The sequence below is a fragment of the Platalea leucorodia genome, assembly GCF_965183815.1.
Source record: "Platalea leucorodia genome assembly, chromosome: 7".
Lineage (NCBI taxonomy): Eukaryota > Metazoa > Chordata > Aves > Pelecaniformes > Threskiornithidae > Platalea > Platalea leucorodia.
In genome coordinates, this window is record NC_138829.1 from 17,909,753 (window position 1) to 17,923,636 (window position 13,884).

The 13,884-nt window shown below is 39.1% G+C and overlaps 1 protein-coding gene across 3 annotated transcripts in view; it reads right to left on the minus strand.

The window, feature by feature from the left end:
• The window catches only part of UNC79 (unc-79 homolog, NALCN channel complex subunit), a gene marked incomplete at both ends in the record, with an annotated part of 115,034 nt that overhangs the window by 22,850 nt on the left and 78,300 nt on the right, over window positions 1–13,884 (minus strand). For all 3 annotated transcript variants that reach the window (XM_082316844.1, XM_082316843.1, XM_082316845.1), the window contains 7 exons: window positions 1,351–1,455; window positions 8,053–8,163; window positions 8,770–8,838; window positions 10,643–10,816; window positions 11,759–11,844; window positions 11,930–12,042; window positions 13,014–13,052. In XM_082316844.1, coding sequence (XP_082172970.1) covers window positions 1,351–1,455; window positions 8,053–8,163; window positions 8,770–8,838; window positions 10,643–10,816; window positions 11,759–11,844; window positions 11,930–12,042; window positions 13,014–13,052 — 697 coding nt within the window. The remainder of the gene's footprint in view (window positions 1–1,350; window positions 1,456–8,052; window positions 8,164–8,769; window positions 8,839–10,642; window positions 10,817–11,758; window positions 11,845–11,929; window positions 12,043–13,013; window positions 13,053–13,884) is intronic.

The following is a 13,884-nucleotide window of genomic DNA, read 5'->3' on the forward strand; positions in this document are numbered from 1 at the left end:
AAGAAAATTAATTCTATCCCAGCCAAAACCAGCACAGTAACACAGGAAAAGTCAGTTCAAGTCAACAAACACCAATGCACATGGTATCAAGCTGCATCACTGCACCCATAAGACAGACAGAGGTTGGTGGTTGTTAAGTTATGTGATAGTCTTGGCTAGGACTGAAAAAAAGACATCTGGGCTTAAAAAAAAAAAAAAAAAAGGCAAATTTCTGCTTTTTAAATTAAAATGGATTTAAAAAAAATAACCCTTTACCATCAAAAGAAAAAGACCCAAGTGTTATTCTTCCCCACTTCAACTTCTTCCCCTAACACTGATGGCATAATAATTGTTTTCAGAGTTATCCTAACTGCTATATAATTTCACTTGTCAGTATTATTTCTCTGTCAACTGGCAACCACTTATTTACTATGAGTAATGTACCAATACTCAAAAGAAAATGAGCCCATAGTAAGCTATATGAAGCTTTGGCCCCATAGCGGGAGGGGAAAGAGTGAATGGAGCTGTGACGCTTGGAGCATTATGAATGATCTACATAACAAACATCTTGCCTGAACTTTATGGAGTGCTGTTAATGCTGGTCCCCTGTCCTTTAAGGTTACTAAATGCATATAATGGTTAGCTCATTGTAAACAATGAACCCGCTACCTGTGATTAAAATTGATGGGCTTCAGTAAATTGTTTTTGTGGGACAGCTTGTGGTGCCAGTGTCACACTCAGCATTTTGGAGACAGAAAGATTTTTCACAAGTTTGTATCTTACTTCCTCAGATTTTCCTATGAATAAGCTAGCTTAACTCCTACCTCAGCCATCCACAGAATGAAAGGAACAGAAATATTGCCTATGTATTCTTTGCTGGAAAATTCCGTGTTAAAAGAGAATCGCCTTCAGGGACTGGAGACAGCTTACTGCCTGCCTGAATAGACAGAAACTGAGTTCACCCCTTCCCACACAAACTGCTCACTGGCTCTGGGTCTATGATATGAAGACGAGGCAGCAGCTGGGGCAGCTGCCCCATTGGACATGGTACGAAGCTCAATGGACTCGATCCTTACGGGTCCCTTCCACCTCGAGACATATTCTGTGACCCTCAGTACATCAGCAATGATGTACAGGTCATTATCATCCTGGGAATTGCGGATTCCCAGTTTAGTTTCTTAAATTTTAGTGTAGGAGTCTAAATGTATGCACCTATGGTTACAAACATAACTGGATTTTGATTCAAAAAATTCTTGCTTCCCCTGACATTGCTGGTACTTTCTGCAACCATGTTGGACTTGCCTTCCCCCTCCCTCCCGAATCTGGGCCGAGACAGGATCAGTATGAGAATTACATGAGAATCTCCTGTACCTGCACCAACAGCAGCAGATTCATGTCTGGTAAGGGTGACTTTAACTTGAGTGCCTGCAGTAACTCCAATATGACACTGCGCGTCAAGTAGAATTTGTCCCGTTCCTACAACGGAAAAACACAGAATTATGAATGTCCTGAAATTCACTGACACCCACTAGTAAACCATAAAGATACGTTTGAGAATAAAAAAGTTACAAAAGTGTACTGGTTGCTCCTGTCTTACAAAAAGGCAGACATCAGTGAGGGCAATTCTCCTTTGACGTTGTATCAGGCACTATATCCAAGATTTTAATATCTCACACGTGAAATACAGATAGATTTTATAAACCAGTTACAAAGCCCAGGCATGCAGCATAGCTTTCACTAAGTAGTTCCATATAAAGGGAAAAGAGGAAAGCAATAAGGATTGACACAGGAGAACAAAACTAGCAATAATATTTAGCATTATTCTTTCATTAAACCTGCCAGAAATGGTCGACATTCTACCATACGTTTTTTTCTGTTGTCATTCCCCTTAAAATAAGGGTGCCTGCACTAAGGCAGCTTGGACATCTGTTTTCGTTCATTAGACTAGCAGTACTTTTCCACTTACTTACACAATAAAAACCATCTTGGCTACGGCTGCTACAACAGAAACATTTTAAAACATTGGGGAAAATCAGCCAATGGAGATTAGAACACAGAAGCCTAAGAATAGAGTTGTAGAGCTGAGACAGCAAGGAGGTACAAGAGATAAGATGAGCCTGTTATACATCTTATTTTGACATTCTCTGACTTTAGAGGATAAGATAAAAATGTGGAACAAATCTATAACCTACTCCTGACCACAGCAACTCAAGAATTTTGATCAGCAGGAAGACTTACACTGGGCTCTCTTTCAAAGGACCACTAGAGACGAAATAATGTTGTCTAATAAAGAGAGCGTATCCAAAGTGTGCTTAAGATTTAAAGCCTAGTATCTTCCATCTCGTAAATCTCATGCACTTGCCTGCTCACTTCAGTTAAACGTGTGGAACTTTTTACTCAGTCAGGGCCTCAGTTCCTCTGTGACATCTGCAAAACGGCATAAAAATGTTTGCCTCTTCCTCAGAGAAGTCTTGTGAATTTTAGTTAGTGAGGGTCAGTTTGAAGACCACCTCCAGCTGCACACAGTAGCAAGTGCAGCTAAAAGGGAAGGAGATGGAGGAGATGCAATAGCTGGAAGTGAGAGTGAGCTTTGGTTGCAGCAAACCAAGAAGCCAGTCACCAGCATTCCTCCTGAGAAAGCTGATGTCACCACATTGTATCTGCATAGCATACTGCCAAACAAAGCTCACAGCAACAGTGTGTGCCTCCCTGCCGTGGTTTAACCCCAGTCAGCAACTAAGCACCACACAGCCACTCGCTCACTCCCCACCCCGAGCAGGATGGGGGGAAGAGAACTGGAAGGGTAAAAGTGAGAGAACTCATCAGTTGAGATAAGAACAGTTTAATAATTGAAATAAATAAATAAATAAGCCAATAATAATAATGATGATGATGATGATGATGATGATAATAATAATAATAATAATAATAATAATAATAATAATAATAATTTGTAATGAAAAAGAAAATAACAAAGAGAGAGAAATAAACCCCAAGAAATAAAAGTAATGCAAATGAAAACAATTGCTCACCACCAACCGTCCGATGCCCAGCCGATCCCTGAGCAGTGGGCCCCCGGCCAACCTTCCCCCTAGTTTTATTTCTGAGCATGACATCATACAGTATGGAATAGCCCTTTGGTCAGCTGGGGTCAGCTGTCCCAGCTGTGTCCCCTCCCAGCTTCTTGTGCCCCCCAGCCTCCTCGCAGGTGGGGTGGGGTGAGAGGCAGAAAAGGCCTTGACTCTGTGTAAGCACTGCTCAGCAATAACAAAAACTTCCCTGTGTTATCAACACTGTTTTCAGCATAAGTCCAAAACACAGCCCCATACTAGCTACTATGAGGATAATTACCTCTATTCCAGCCAAAACCAGCACACTCCCACAGCACCCACATACCTTTTAATGAAAACAGCTTTTAAATATCTGCCCCTGATTTGGAAGAAGGTGCCAAAACAACAGAATGGTATGTCTTTCATGGACATTATGATGCTAGTCTATGAATCAAGAGACCTTACTTCAAGCTCCTATTTTGATCTTCGTTTACATGGGTTATGCAGACAGATTACACATTTAGCTGATGGAATGGGCCCCAAACTGCAGTGGTCCTTGTCTGACTACTTTGTTGCAGGCTAGGCAGGAAGCTAACACTCCAACATCAATAAAAAAAGAAAACAAACCTAAAAAACATTCCCTTATGGGAGCGGCAAACACTGGATCAGCTCAGCTGTATTGTGAAATTATTACTTGAGGGGATAAGTATGAGTGGTGCTCTGATAAGAATAATACAAGAATATCCAGGAGAGGTCAGATCAGAACAAATGTCCTCAGTATCTTACCTCCAACAAGGCCATAAACAGACGCAAAAGGAAGAATAAAAACAAGTCAAGCATGTATAATTCCCACTACTACTCTCCTAGCCACCAATTATTTTCTGATCAAGGAACTTCTGAGCTCAGTGTGGTTTCTATATAATTCATAACTGTCGGTGGATTTCTCTTCCACGTTTGTGTCCATTGACCTCTTGGACCCATGTCAACTTTTAGCACCCCCAGTACTTGGCAAGGAGTCACACGCTGTTGAAGAACCACTTCCCTTTACTTGCTTTGACACTGGTTCCTTCAAACTTAACATATTTTTGTTCTTGTACTGGAAAGGCATGAAACTGCCTATCCCTATCTGGGTCACTTTTGACCTTACAGACCTCTCTCACATTCCCGTCAATTGTTGTTTTTTCAGATTGAAGAGCCCTAACTTAGTTGCTCTGTATGTGGAACTCATCCCACTGTTTGATCATTCTTGTTACCGTTATGTGAACTGTCTCCAATCCTACTATATTCTGTTGGGAATGGGGAACCAGAACGGTGCACAACACTCAAGGTGCAAATAGACCCTGATTACTGACTAGAATTCACCAGCAAGACTGACCCTTCCTACCATCATATGCCTTCACAGTCTTGAGACACATACATAATGCAGTGCCATGCTCAGACAGTTGACAATTACATCCCCTGAACACTGGACAGAAGTTCCTATCAGTAACCCAGTACAGTAGCCTGCACATACTGGAAAAGAGAGGTAAAATTCTTTCAAAAGCATTCGGCTATTTTACAGACTAACACATACGCTACACAGGATATAATTGGGCCATAATAAATTGCTTTTTCAGAACACTGGGAAGGAAGCATAGGCTTCGTGAATCCCAGCTTTCCTTGGCTCTAAGGATAATATAATAGTGACCTACCTCTTTCTCAAAGAAGACTCCTATCTCACAGTCTAAACTCTTAATGTTTGTTAAGCACATGCAGTGCAGAGAGATGAAGCAAAATCAAGCAAAATGTTTTTTGACATCTGACCTCTTGCTTCCTGCACTGTAAATCAGGAGTGATGACACTGAAGTCAATAGCCGAGAGTAGCCTTCCTAGCACAGCCTACTTATTCCTGTCATTCTGCTGGTGATAAATACGTATAAACATGGTTTATACATACTTTAAGAGCTTTATATTCTGCAACAGAGCTGTAAATGGGTATTAGTTCCATGAGAATAAGGAGTCACATGTGTAAACCTGGTACCAAAGAGTCAAGAATACAACCCCTTTAGCCTCTGTTCAGCTGAATTAACCCTCTAGAATGTCTATAGAATCATAGAATCATTAAGGTTGGAAAAGACCTCTGAGATCATCGAGTCCCACCGTTAACCTAACTGCCAAGTCCACCTCTAAACCATGTCCCTCAGCACCACATCCACGCATTGTTTGAACACTTCCAGGGACTGTGATTGCACCACTTCCCTGGGTAGCCTGTTCCAATGCCTAACCACTCTCTCTGTGAAGAAATTTTCCCTAATATCTAATCTAAATCTCCCCTGGCACAACTTGAGGCCATTTCCTCTTGTCCTGGAGGCCATTTCCTCTCCTCCAGCCTATGCATCCCTATAAAAAAATGCCTTGCAACCTTCAAACTGTGACTTGCCAGATGTCTATGTGTAGAACATGAAACTACTGAAGTTTGTTTCTACCAGTATCTCAGGGCCCAAACTTAGTAATAAGAATAGTAAATTTGGTTCTTTAATGAAGTGGTATGCTATCCTCCAAGTAAGCCAGTATAAAGCAAAATTCTTTATTTTATTTCTGTTGCTACTACAGTAATTACAAATACTGAAGATCAGCCACTTCAAGATTCTTCAAAAAAATTCAATAGCAAAATGATGTCAAGTCCAATTCAGTGGCATTCCGCATTTACTTAATAAGAGTCAACAGAACGCTAGCAAAAGGCTAAGTTTAGGTTCAAGCTTCTGCAGCTGTAAGAGATAAGAAATTCAAAAAGTGTCCATTTAGGACCTTAAGTTACTTGAAAGGAAAACTAAAGATAAGAAGATTACAATCCGCAGAAGAGAGGCTACTCTCAACTAGGAGTTCCAAAGGCACTGAAAAAATCAAATTGCTGACCTGGAACAGAAAGTCAGACAAGGAAATATCAGATTGACGCGAGTCTTCAGGCTCCAAGACAAGAGGAACTCAGATATTCCTGCCACAGGGTATTAGGAAAATGTTGGAGATAAATAAAGATTTGGAGTGGTTGTACAGCACTGACCTCTACAAAGTGCATGTCAGAGTGGCTTGGTCTTTGAAAAGACAAGAATCCTCCACAGCTTAGCTGAAACTGGGTGTTTTGTTCCAGCCAGCACATTCGAAGTTGCAAAACAAGCAATTAAATCCGAATAGTTTCAATGTTCACAAATTATATTCCTTCTGGAATTCACTTCTACATGGTATTTTATCAATCACGAACAACACTCTCACTTGGCTACAGTGATTTCCACTGTAGAGAAACACAGACATCACAACTGATTTGGTTTTTTCTGTGACGGCAGTCATTAATTTGATATTTCTAATGCAAAATTATGGTAGGCTTTCAGAAATAACAAAGATAATGTAGTGTGGAGTTGCACTAAATCGAGCATTTTGTGGCTATAAATTGCAGGAGACCATTCACTAATGATTCCATTTCTGGGTTACCAGGTTGCATGAAACTAAATCAAGAAGGAGATTTTACCAAGTGCTATAATCCAAGCTTCCTGGGTGCAATTAAGTATTCAATATATTAATAGAACACTGAACCAGGAAGCATGCAAGAAAAGCATGGGATTTTTTAATGCCATGGTTTTAATAAAATTTTCTTGAAATAACCGAAACTGCAGAGCATGAGGGGAGTGAAACATTTCCTGTATTTCACAATTTGCTTTAGCAGGCACACATGAAACAGTCTTATCAGACCACAAACGCAAGAGGAATGTCTTTCCTTCAGTTTTAAATGAGGCTTTTTTTGTTTCAATGAAAAAAGCCCACTGTTGGACTTTAAGTTAACATTTTTCTCACTTTGCCTTGCCCAAAGTCTTAACTATAGATCTAACTCAAATTACTTCCAAAAGCTGGACAGTCTCTTCTTTATTCAGGATTTTTTTTCTTTTATAAACTCTTCTCTTTCAAATGAGACAAAAAAGGTAGTATTTGCTTGCTGTAATTAAACATACTACTAGTTTCTATTTAATGCTTCAAAGCATTACATCTGGTAAACGTTTTTCTTACTTTCTTGTGCAGTTTTTCTGTGAGAGTGTCACTGCTTTTATTACTTCTTCTCTGTTTGTCCAGTGATATTTTAAGTCTTACCAAGACTGAAGCAACGCATGTTGCAGTTGCATATTATCAATATAGAAAATCATGTAGCTACTTATAAGAGAACATTTCCTGAAGATTAATTACTGTTTTGACAAACGTATCAAGGATGGCAAACTGTGCACTTAGTGGCTGAAGCAACATTTTTGCTCAATACCTTAACAATCTACATAATGGCGCATATAGGGCCTTAGTAAAAGGTTTCATTGTTTTTGTGGGTTTTGTTGTTGTTCAACTTCTCACCATCATTTACAACAATGAACTTGAATAATAACTGAGTGTTTTTTGTACACCATAGCTTTCATCCAGGAATCTTAAAAACTTTTTAAAGGTGCACACATACTGTTCTCTTTTCTACACAGCTTACAGCCATGCAGGCCAAAGTGAGATCCCTAATACAGAATGGAATAGGATCTAAGCTGGGAAGCTCCTAACTTGGAGTCTTCCACTTTACTTTTAGCTATCTGTTGCCTCCCCTCACAGCTGTGCTCTCAAAAGGCACTACCAGGAATATTTAAGTTTTTACTGCACAAGGTACGTGGCTAAACTTATGTACAGATATGACTGTACAGATATTTTAAGTCATGCATGAATACCAGATATCATCTCTACAAGAAAAAAAAATACCCAAGTCATGATATCACATCAAAATACTTTTCTGAGCAATGTTTTCAGCAGTTTCTTTTATCTGTGTCTATACTGTGAATGTGAAACTCAGTACTATCAAAAGGCATTGAATCATGATCACTACTTGATTGGCCAAACTACATTAAAACTGTTGACATGTCTGAAAATTGACACTGATTTCAGCTTTACTTACAAACATACTACTTGAGGGAAGAAGGACTTTGCCTGTCCTATTTTCAGTTGTCCCTAAAGGAAGATACAGTCTCATTGTTACCTTAGTGAAGGCTCGGTAGCATAAACCACACAGTTCCACCAGGTAGGCGAGAGTGAAGACAGCATTCTGAATTACAAAGCTTAGTAATTTTGAAAAAGGCTCCAGAAGACTCTGCAACGACATGATTTAGAGAAATCAATAACTGGTTGCTCAGTAAAAAAAAAAAAAAAGCATTCGAACTCTGAAATGCCTGAATGAACAGCATTCTTTTTAGCTCAGAGGCTACCTTGCTGGGATTTACACTGTTTCTGTCAAATGGCTATTCTATCTAGCATCTGCCTTTATGCTTGTATGAGACATTAGAAGCAAAAAATTAGAAAATAGTTTCACCTCTGACACAGTGCTTATGAGACAGAAGAGATTCTGTAGTGTTTATGCAGGAAAACCTCATTGATCTCAGTGGAATTGTACTGCAGAACTTCTAAGGAAGTTCATTACTTATTTTTTTTAAGAAAAAAAAGAACAGGGGAAAAAAAAAAAAAGAGAACATCAAATCTTTAAGAAGATATACATTCACACCCACACAGGAATGTAATCTCACCCACACTTTACTGTAACCTAGATTCCAAAGCTCTTCTCATTCTCCAAAGAGTATCAGACTGCACAATTTTATGCTTCTATATAATACATTCCTAGCTAGGAGATAAGAAGACACTCATAGAATAGCACAGGCTGGCTAAATCTGAAGCAACAGAGCTTTGTCTTCTTGGAACTTACCCTGGTGGCACTAGTGGTAGGTATCTTCAACAAGCAAATCATGATTCTTAAACTAGAATCTAAAGAACACTGTGAACGTATTTGAAGGCAGGAAAGGAAAAAGAAAAAAAAAGAAAAAAAAACCAGAGTTAGTACCTTTCTGTGCATGTCTTGCTTTTAGTGGTAGCAGCTATGAATAAGTTATAGGTGAAGTCTGAAAAATGATCCCTGATGATTGATCTTTACTTACTTTGCCTAAACTGGCTTATTCCAGAACACACAATCGCACCTCTTCAGTGGTAACATACCACAGCATGGGCCTTGAGAAAATTTCACTACAGTACTAGTTCAGAAAAGTTAACTTTACCCTTTTATAAGAAAAATTTCCTAGAAATACATTTTCACTGTAATAAAAATGGATGGGGGGGGGGGGGAAAGTGGGTTAGCAGGAGGTGCACACCAGGTACCTCATGTTATATTTCTGTGGTTGCCCTGGGCTATGACATTTTCCCCCACACTCCAAGACAGGGCTACAACTCACACCTCATAACATCACAATGTGCCCTGGCAATAGCTGCTCCAGAAGTCTCTCTAAAGTTGTTCCTTATGGTGTAACTGAGTTTTCTTCTGTGTAAATCACACAGGTTGCAGCAGTGAATGGGACTTTTCAGGGTCTATCCATTGTCTTGCCTCATCCCTTCTGCAAACATCTAGAACAGCAGAGTCATTTATGACCCCAGAGAAAGGAACAGGACATGGATCAGGAGCAAGCAATTGTTTTACTTGTATCACTAATGATAACTCCCACGAATAAAAGGGAAATGAGAGTAAACACTCCATCTAAATGTTCTGTGAATGGCAGATATGCAGTTGGAACTACTAAGATCCAATTCATGTCTTTTTATTTATTTCAATTAGACAAGATGCAACAGATTGGGATGGCTAGTACGCAAAGGGAATGGTTATTGCCTGTTTGGCTTAGTAAGTGCTGCAGGATGGTGCCTCAATTTACCAAAACCTAAAGAAGTTTCAAGATCTGACTATTGCATAATAGTGCCAAGGAATTTAATAGCATTCATGTAATTTGGTGGTGACCCCCAATTTAAAAGACAATGTTATAAGTCACGAAGTTAGATTTTGGATCCCTCAGCTCATACTGAGCAATGCTGTTTTGCCCAGAAGAAATTAGTACTGGGCTCATTCATGCCATAGGAAATAAAGTCAGAATAAGGGCATTAGAATCCCATGTTTACTGGAAAGACTCAGAAAAGTTTTTATGGTGTTTACTGAAAAGACATCTGGAAATGTACACACCAGGAAATAAGATCCCTCTCTATGTCCTCTCAGAGGACTCTGGACTCAGAAATCAGAGCCCAAAGCTTCTAGATTCAGTTTCTGCAACTATATTCTGATTACAGCCAGAACTACAACCTGGTCAGCCAAACAGGCTAAGCTCAATTCCCAGTAGTCTCAGTTCTCTCTGCCTGTCTGACTATTGTGTACTTTTAGAAAATTAATAAGGTGGTGCTGCTCTTCTTGAGAGTTCTATTTTGTTTTAACAGTTAAAACCAGATGCATTTTTATTGCCAAAATGCTGATTCTCTCAAATGCAGTATTCTAATCTGACAAAGACAGGGCATGGAAAGTATTGAGAAAAAAAGCCAACAAAGAAGTGAAGAGTACTCTGGTCAGAGTTGTTATTGTTACCCATGGAAAATATAATTAAAGGGATGGATCAGATGTACAATAAATCCAGTCCTCTGGAAACATTAGTTGAATCATTAGAAAATATTCACAACAACCTGCTCTGATTTCTCATCCAGAGCTTTCCCACGGTTTCAGTACATCCTGACCAATGGCAGTATAGCTTGTTTCAGATGTCCACACATCATACCTTAAGTGGCAAAACACAAGGGAGCTTAGTAAGGAAGGTCTGAAACTGATTACTAATTGTGGTCCAGAGGTTGCTGGGCGAATCCATCGGCAAGGCTTCCATAAAGGTAGCAATATTTTCCAAACAGCGTAGCATCGCACCCCCTGCTGGTAAATTCTTTTTGTTGTTTAAACCCTGGGAAACAAAACAAGAACTGTAAACAAATGTACACATGCAGAAATGGTCCCTTAAACAGTATTTGGAAACGCTGAGGTTAATTTGCTCAGATCAAATACTACTTGCCTCTTCTATAATGCTACTGATAAAATGTTGTGCAGGGAATTTGAACTGTGTATGTGACAGTTAAGTCTAGTTCAGTGCCTAAAGTATTGACCAAGAGATTTTGAGCCAAAATGTTATAAGCAGGGTCCTAACTTATAACCTGCCTAGATTGGCATGGCAGTAAAAAAAGCAGAACTCGTAAAGTATTCACCAGTGGATTGCCCATGTTTTCCTTTGGAGGGTTTTAAACAAGATATGTTCATTAATGTTCAGTGGACCATGTATGCTTTTTTGGCTTGTGTACTAGGGTCAGGCCTGGAAAGACATAAGCAGTTTTAAAGTGATGTCAAAATCTTTGTATGAAGCAACTGCCACGTTCTTATAAGAAGAGCAGGATACATGCAAGTGTCTAGTGCTAGTGGAAGGATAAAAGTTACAGTAGAAACAAGCCACGTGCACAGAAGGCATTCAGTGAACGGCAGGCAATAAATCTTTGGACTACTTAGAGAAACTGTCAGCAGATACAGGGGAGAGGGAGAACTGAGATGTACAAGCAGAAATGTTCCTGAAAACCAGAAATAGTGGTGAGGTAAGGGATGGTCCACACTACCAATGTGCAGGACAGCTCCAGGAGCTGCTCTGAGGGCAGGAAAAAAAAAAGCTATCAGTGAGAGCAAAACCCAGAAGGAAGACGGTGAGGACAGCCTAATCCTGCTTGCAGGGAGGACAAAACAAAAATTCACATTGCTTTTGGTGATGCAAGTTTGAACTCTTAATGAATGAGAAGAAATGATCCAATATGCCTGATAATGCTAATAAAACCAGCACCATTAACAGGGCTGATTGCCAACATACCTCTAACAGCTGGCTCAGAGCAGCAACGGAACTCAGCTCACTGAAGTCCATAAGAGATGTGGCCAAGGTCCGTAAAAAACTTCCATCTGAAATTCGAAATACATTTTCACACTGACTGTCCACATAGAGGTAAGTGAAAGGGACAGAAAGCACTCAAGTACCACACATTACCTTTAATATTGCTCTGGAAGAGCTGGGGGAAGATGCCGTTGGGAGCCAGCTGATGGAACACACAACGGAGGAACTGCTTGGCCACACCTGCAGCGTTTCCAGGGATCATCATGCTGAAACAAAGGGAGGGAAAAGGAAGAAGAAAGAAATTGCTTTGCAGATGAAACACTTCTCAAAGCTGACTACAGGGAGAAAATTAAGACGATCCTATTCTTTTTAATTACGGAAGTGTTCAGTTATGAGTGAGACAGTCAAAAGCAGAACTGTCCTGATCCCAAAAAACAGTTCAGCATGTTGATTTTATGACTTCAGCTTGACTATGCAGAGCTGAAAAAGTTATGTACACATACCTAAAGTATTTAAGTCTCAATAAATTGTTGCATTTTTCCTGATTCTCCACATAGTCTTATTTGTGAGTCATCTGAGTTTGAAATATAATCCTGCTCTCACCTTGTGTATTTCAGTGATACAGGATGAGGTTCTTGGCTTTACCATAAAACACATGAACAGGCAAACACACACATTATAATATTAATTTGCCTCTTGCAGTTTCCTTCAAGAGATGAAGTAGTTCCTAGTCACTCATAAAATTAATGGTTTCACTTAAAAAACTAAAGTATTATCTATTTACTCATAAACTGCACATCTTAACATTTTTTACAGCTTCTCAAAATGAATTTGTCCTATTCAGCATCTGATTTACATAATGAGACATCACTGTCAGGGGTTCTCCATGGCCAAGGATAATTCACTTGACTGAATGTGTGGAGATAGTTTATCAAGACAAATACCAAACACAGAACAAGCCAGAAAAAGCTGCACTGAAATTGTGGAAACCAGAAAGCATCTTTAAGTTACGTCTGATTCTGAGTTTTTTCAGGTTCAATACATATGAATATGGGTTCCTGTTCATCTTCAGAACACATGAGATATTTGAAACAACTGGGAAAGGACAGTTTTTACTCTTACTCACAAATCTTAAATAAATTTTTTGAAACTTAAATTTAGTTGTTTTCAGGGCCAGGGAGGATGATGCTTTAGATCAATTGTTTCATTTTGGCTAAGGTATCCTTTGCTACCATACCTTTCTGCTTGATTAGAAAAACTTGTACTTGATGCCAACCTGGAATGAAAATAAAAAAATAAGTGAAGCTCATATGCTTTTTTTGTGTTCCATTTTTCAGTAAGACAATAAAGTATCTTTTTTTTTTTTTAATAATAAACAAGAATTTTAGAGAACATTTAAAATGTCACCAGAAAGTGGTGACATGAAGAGCACTAAAATTCAGTCAAATCATGTTTGCATGACATATAAACTCTATTCAGTCTTGTGGTCTCACAAATACTTAACAGCTCTAAAGACAATTCTACTTGCATCCCTGTACTAGCATGAAGATAATGAAGTAAAGCTATTGCCTTACATGCACATCATGGATAATTGCTAACCTAGAAGGATGTGGAGAAAAAAGTTTGCCAGAAGCTGCCTACTGACTGAATTGTTTCTGATTAACACAGCAACATAGACTAAGCCAAAATTCTCTACTTGGCAGTCTGAAGTGAGGCTTCTAGTTCCAGATTTTGGCATGTAAATAACTGGCCTAATCTCAGAAACACTAAATACCTACGAGCTCTTACAAAGTCAGATGAGAAATACTGGGTTCTCAAAAATCGGGTCATTTATTTTAGTACCTAAATATAGACTTTGAAGCCAAATATGGGCATTTAGTGATGAAAATACTGAACACAATCCTGAAGTAAAATCATGCACTTCAATATCCAGGACATGTAAATGAATAGAATCAGGGCTTATAATATCAAAGCAATACACCCTTAACACTAAAAGCCATTAAAAAGCAATTATAAAGATGTACACTGGAAGCATCTCTTACATACAAATTATCATGCAATTTTTACTTTCATCTGCTGTGCATCAGTATTTCAGCTGGAATAAGTTG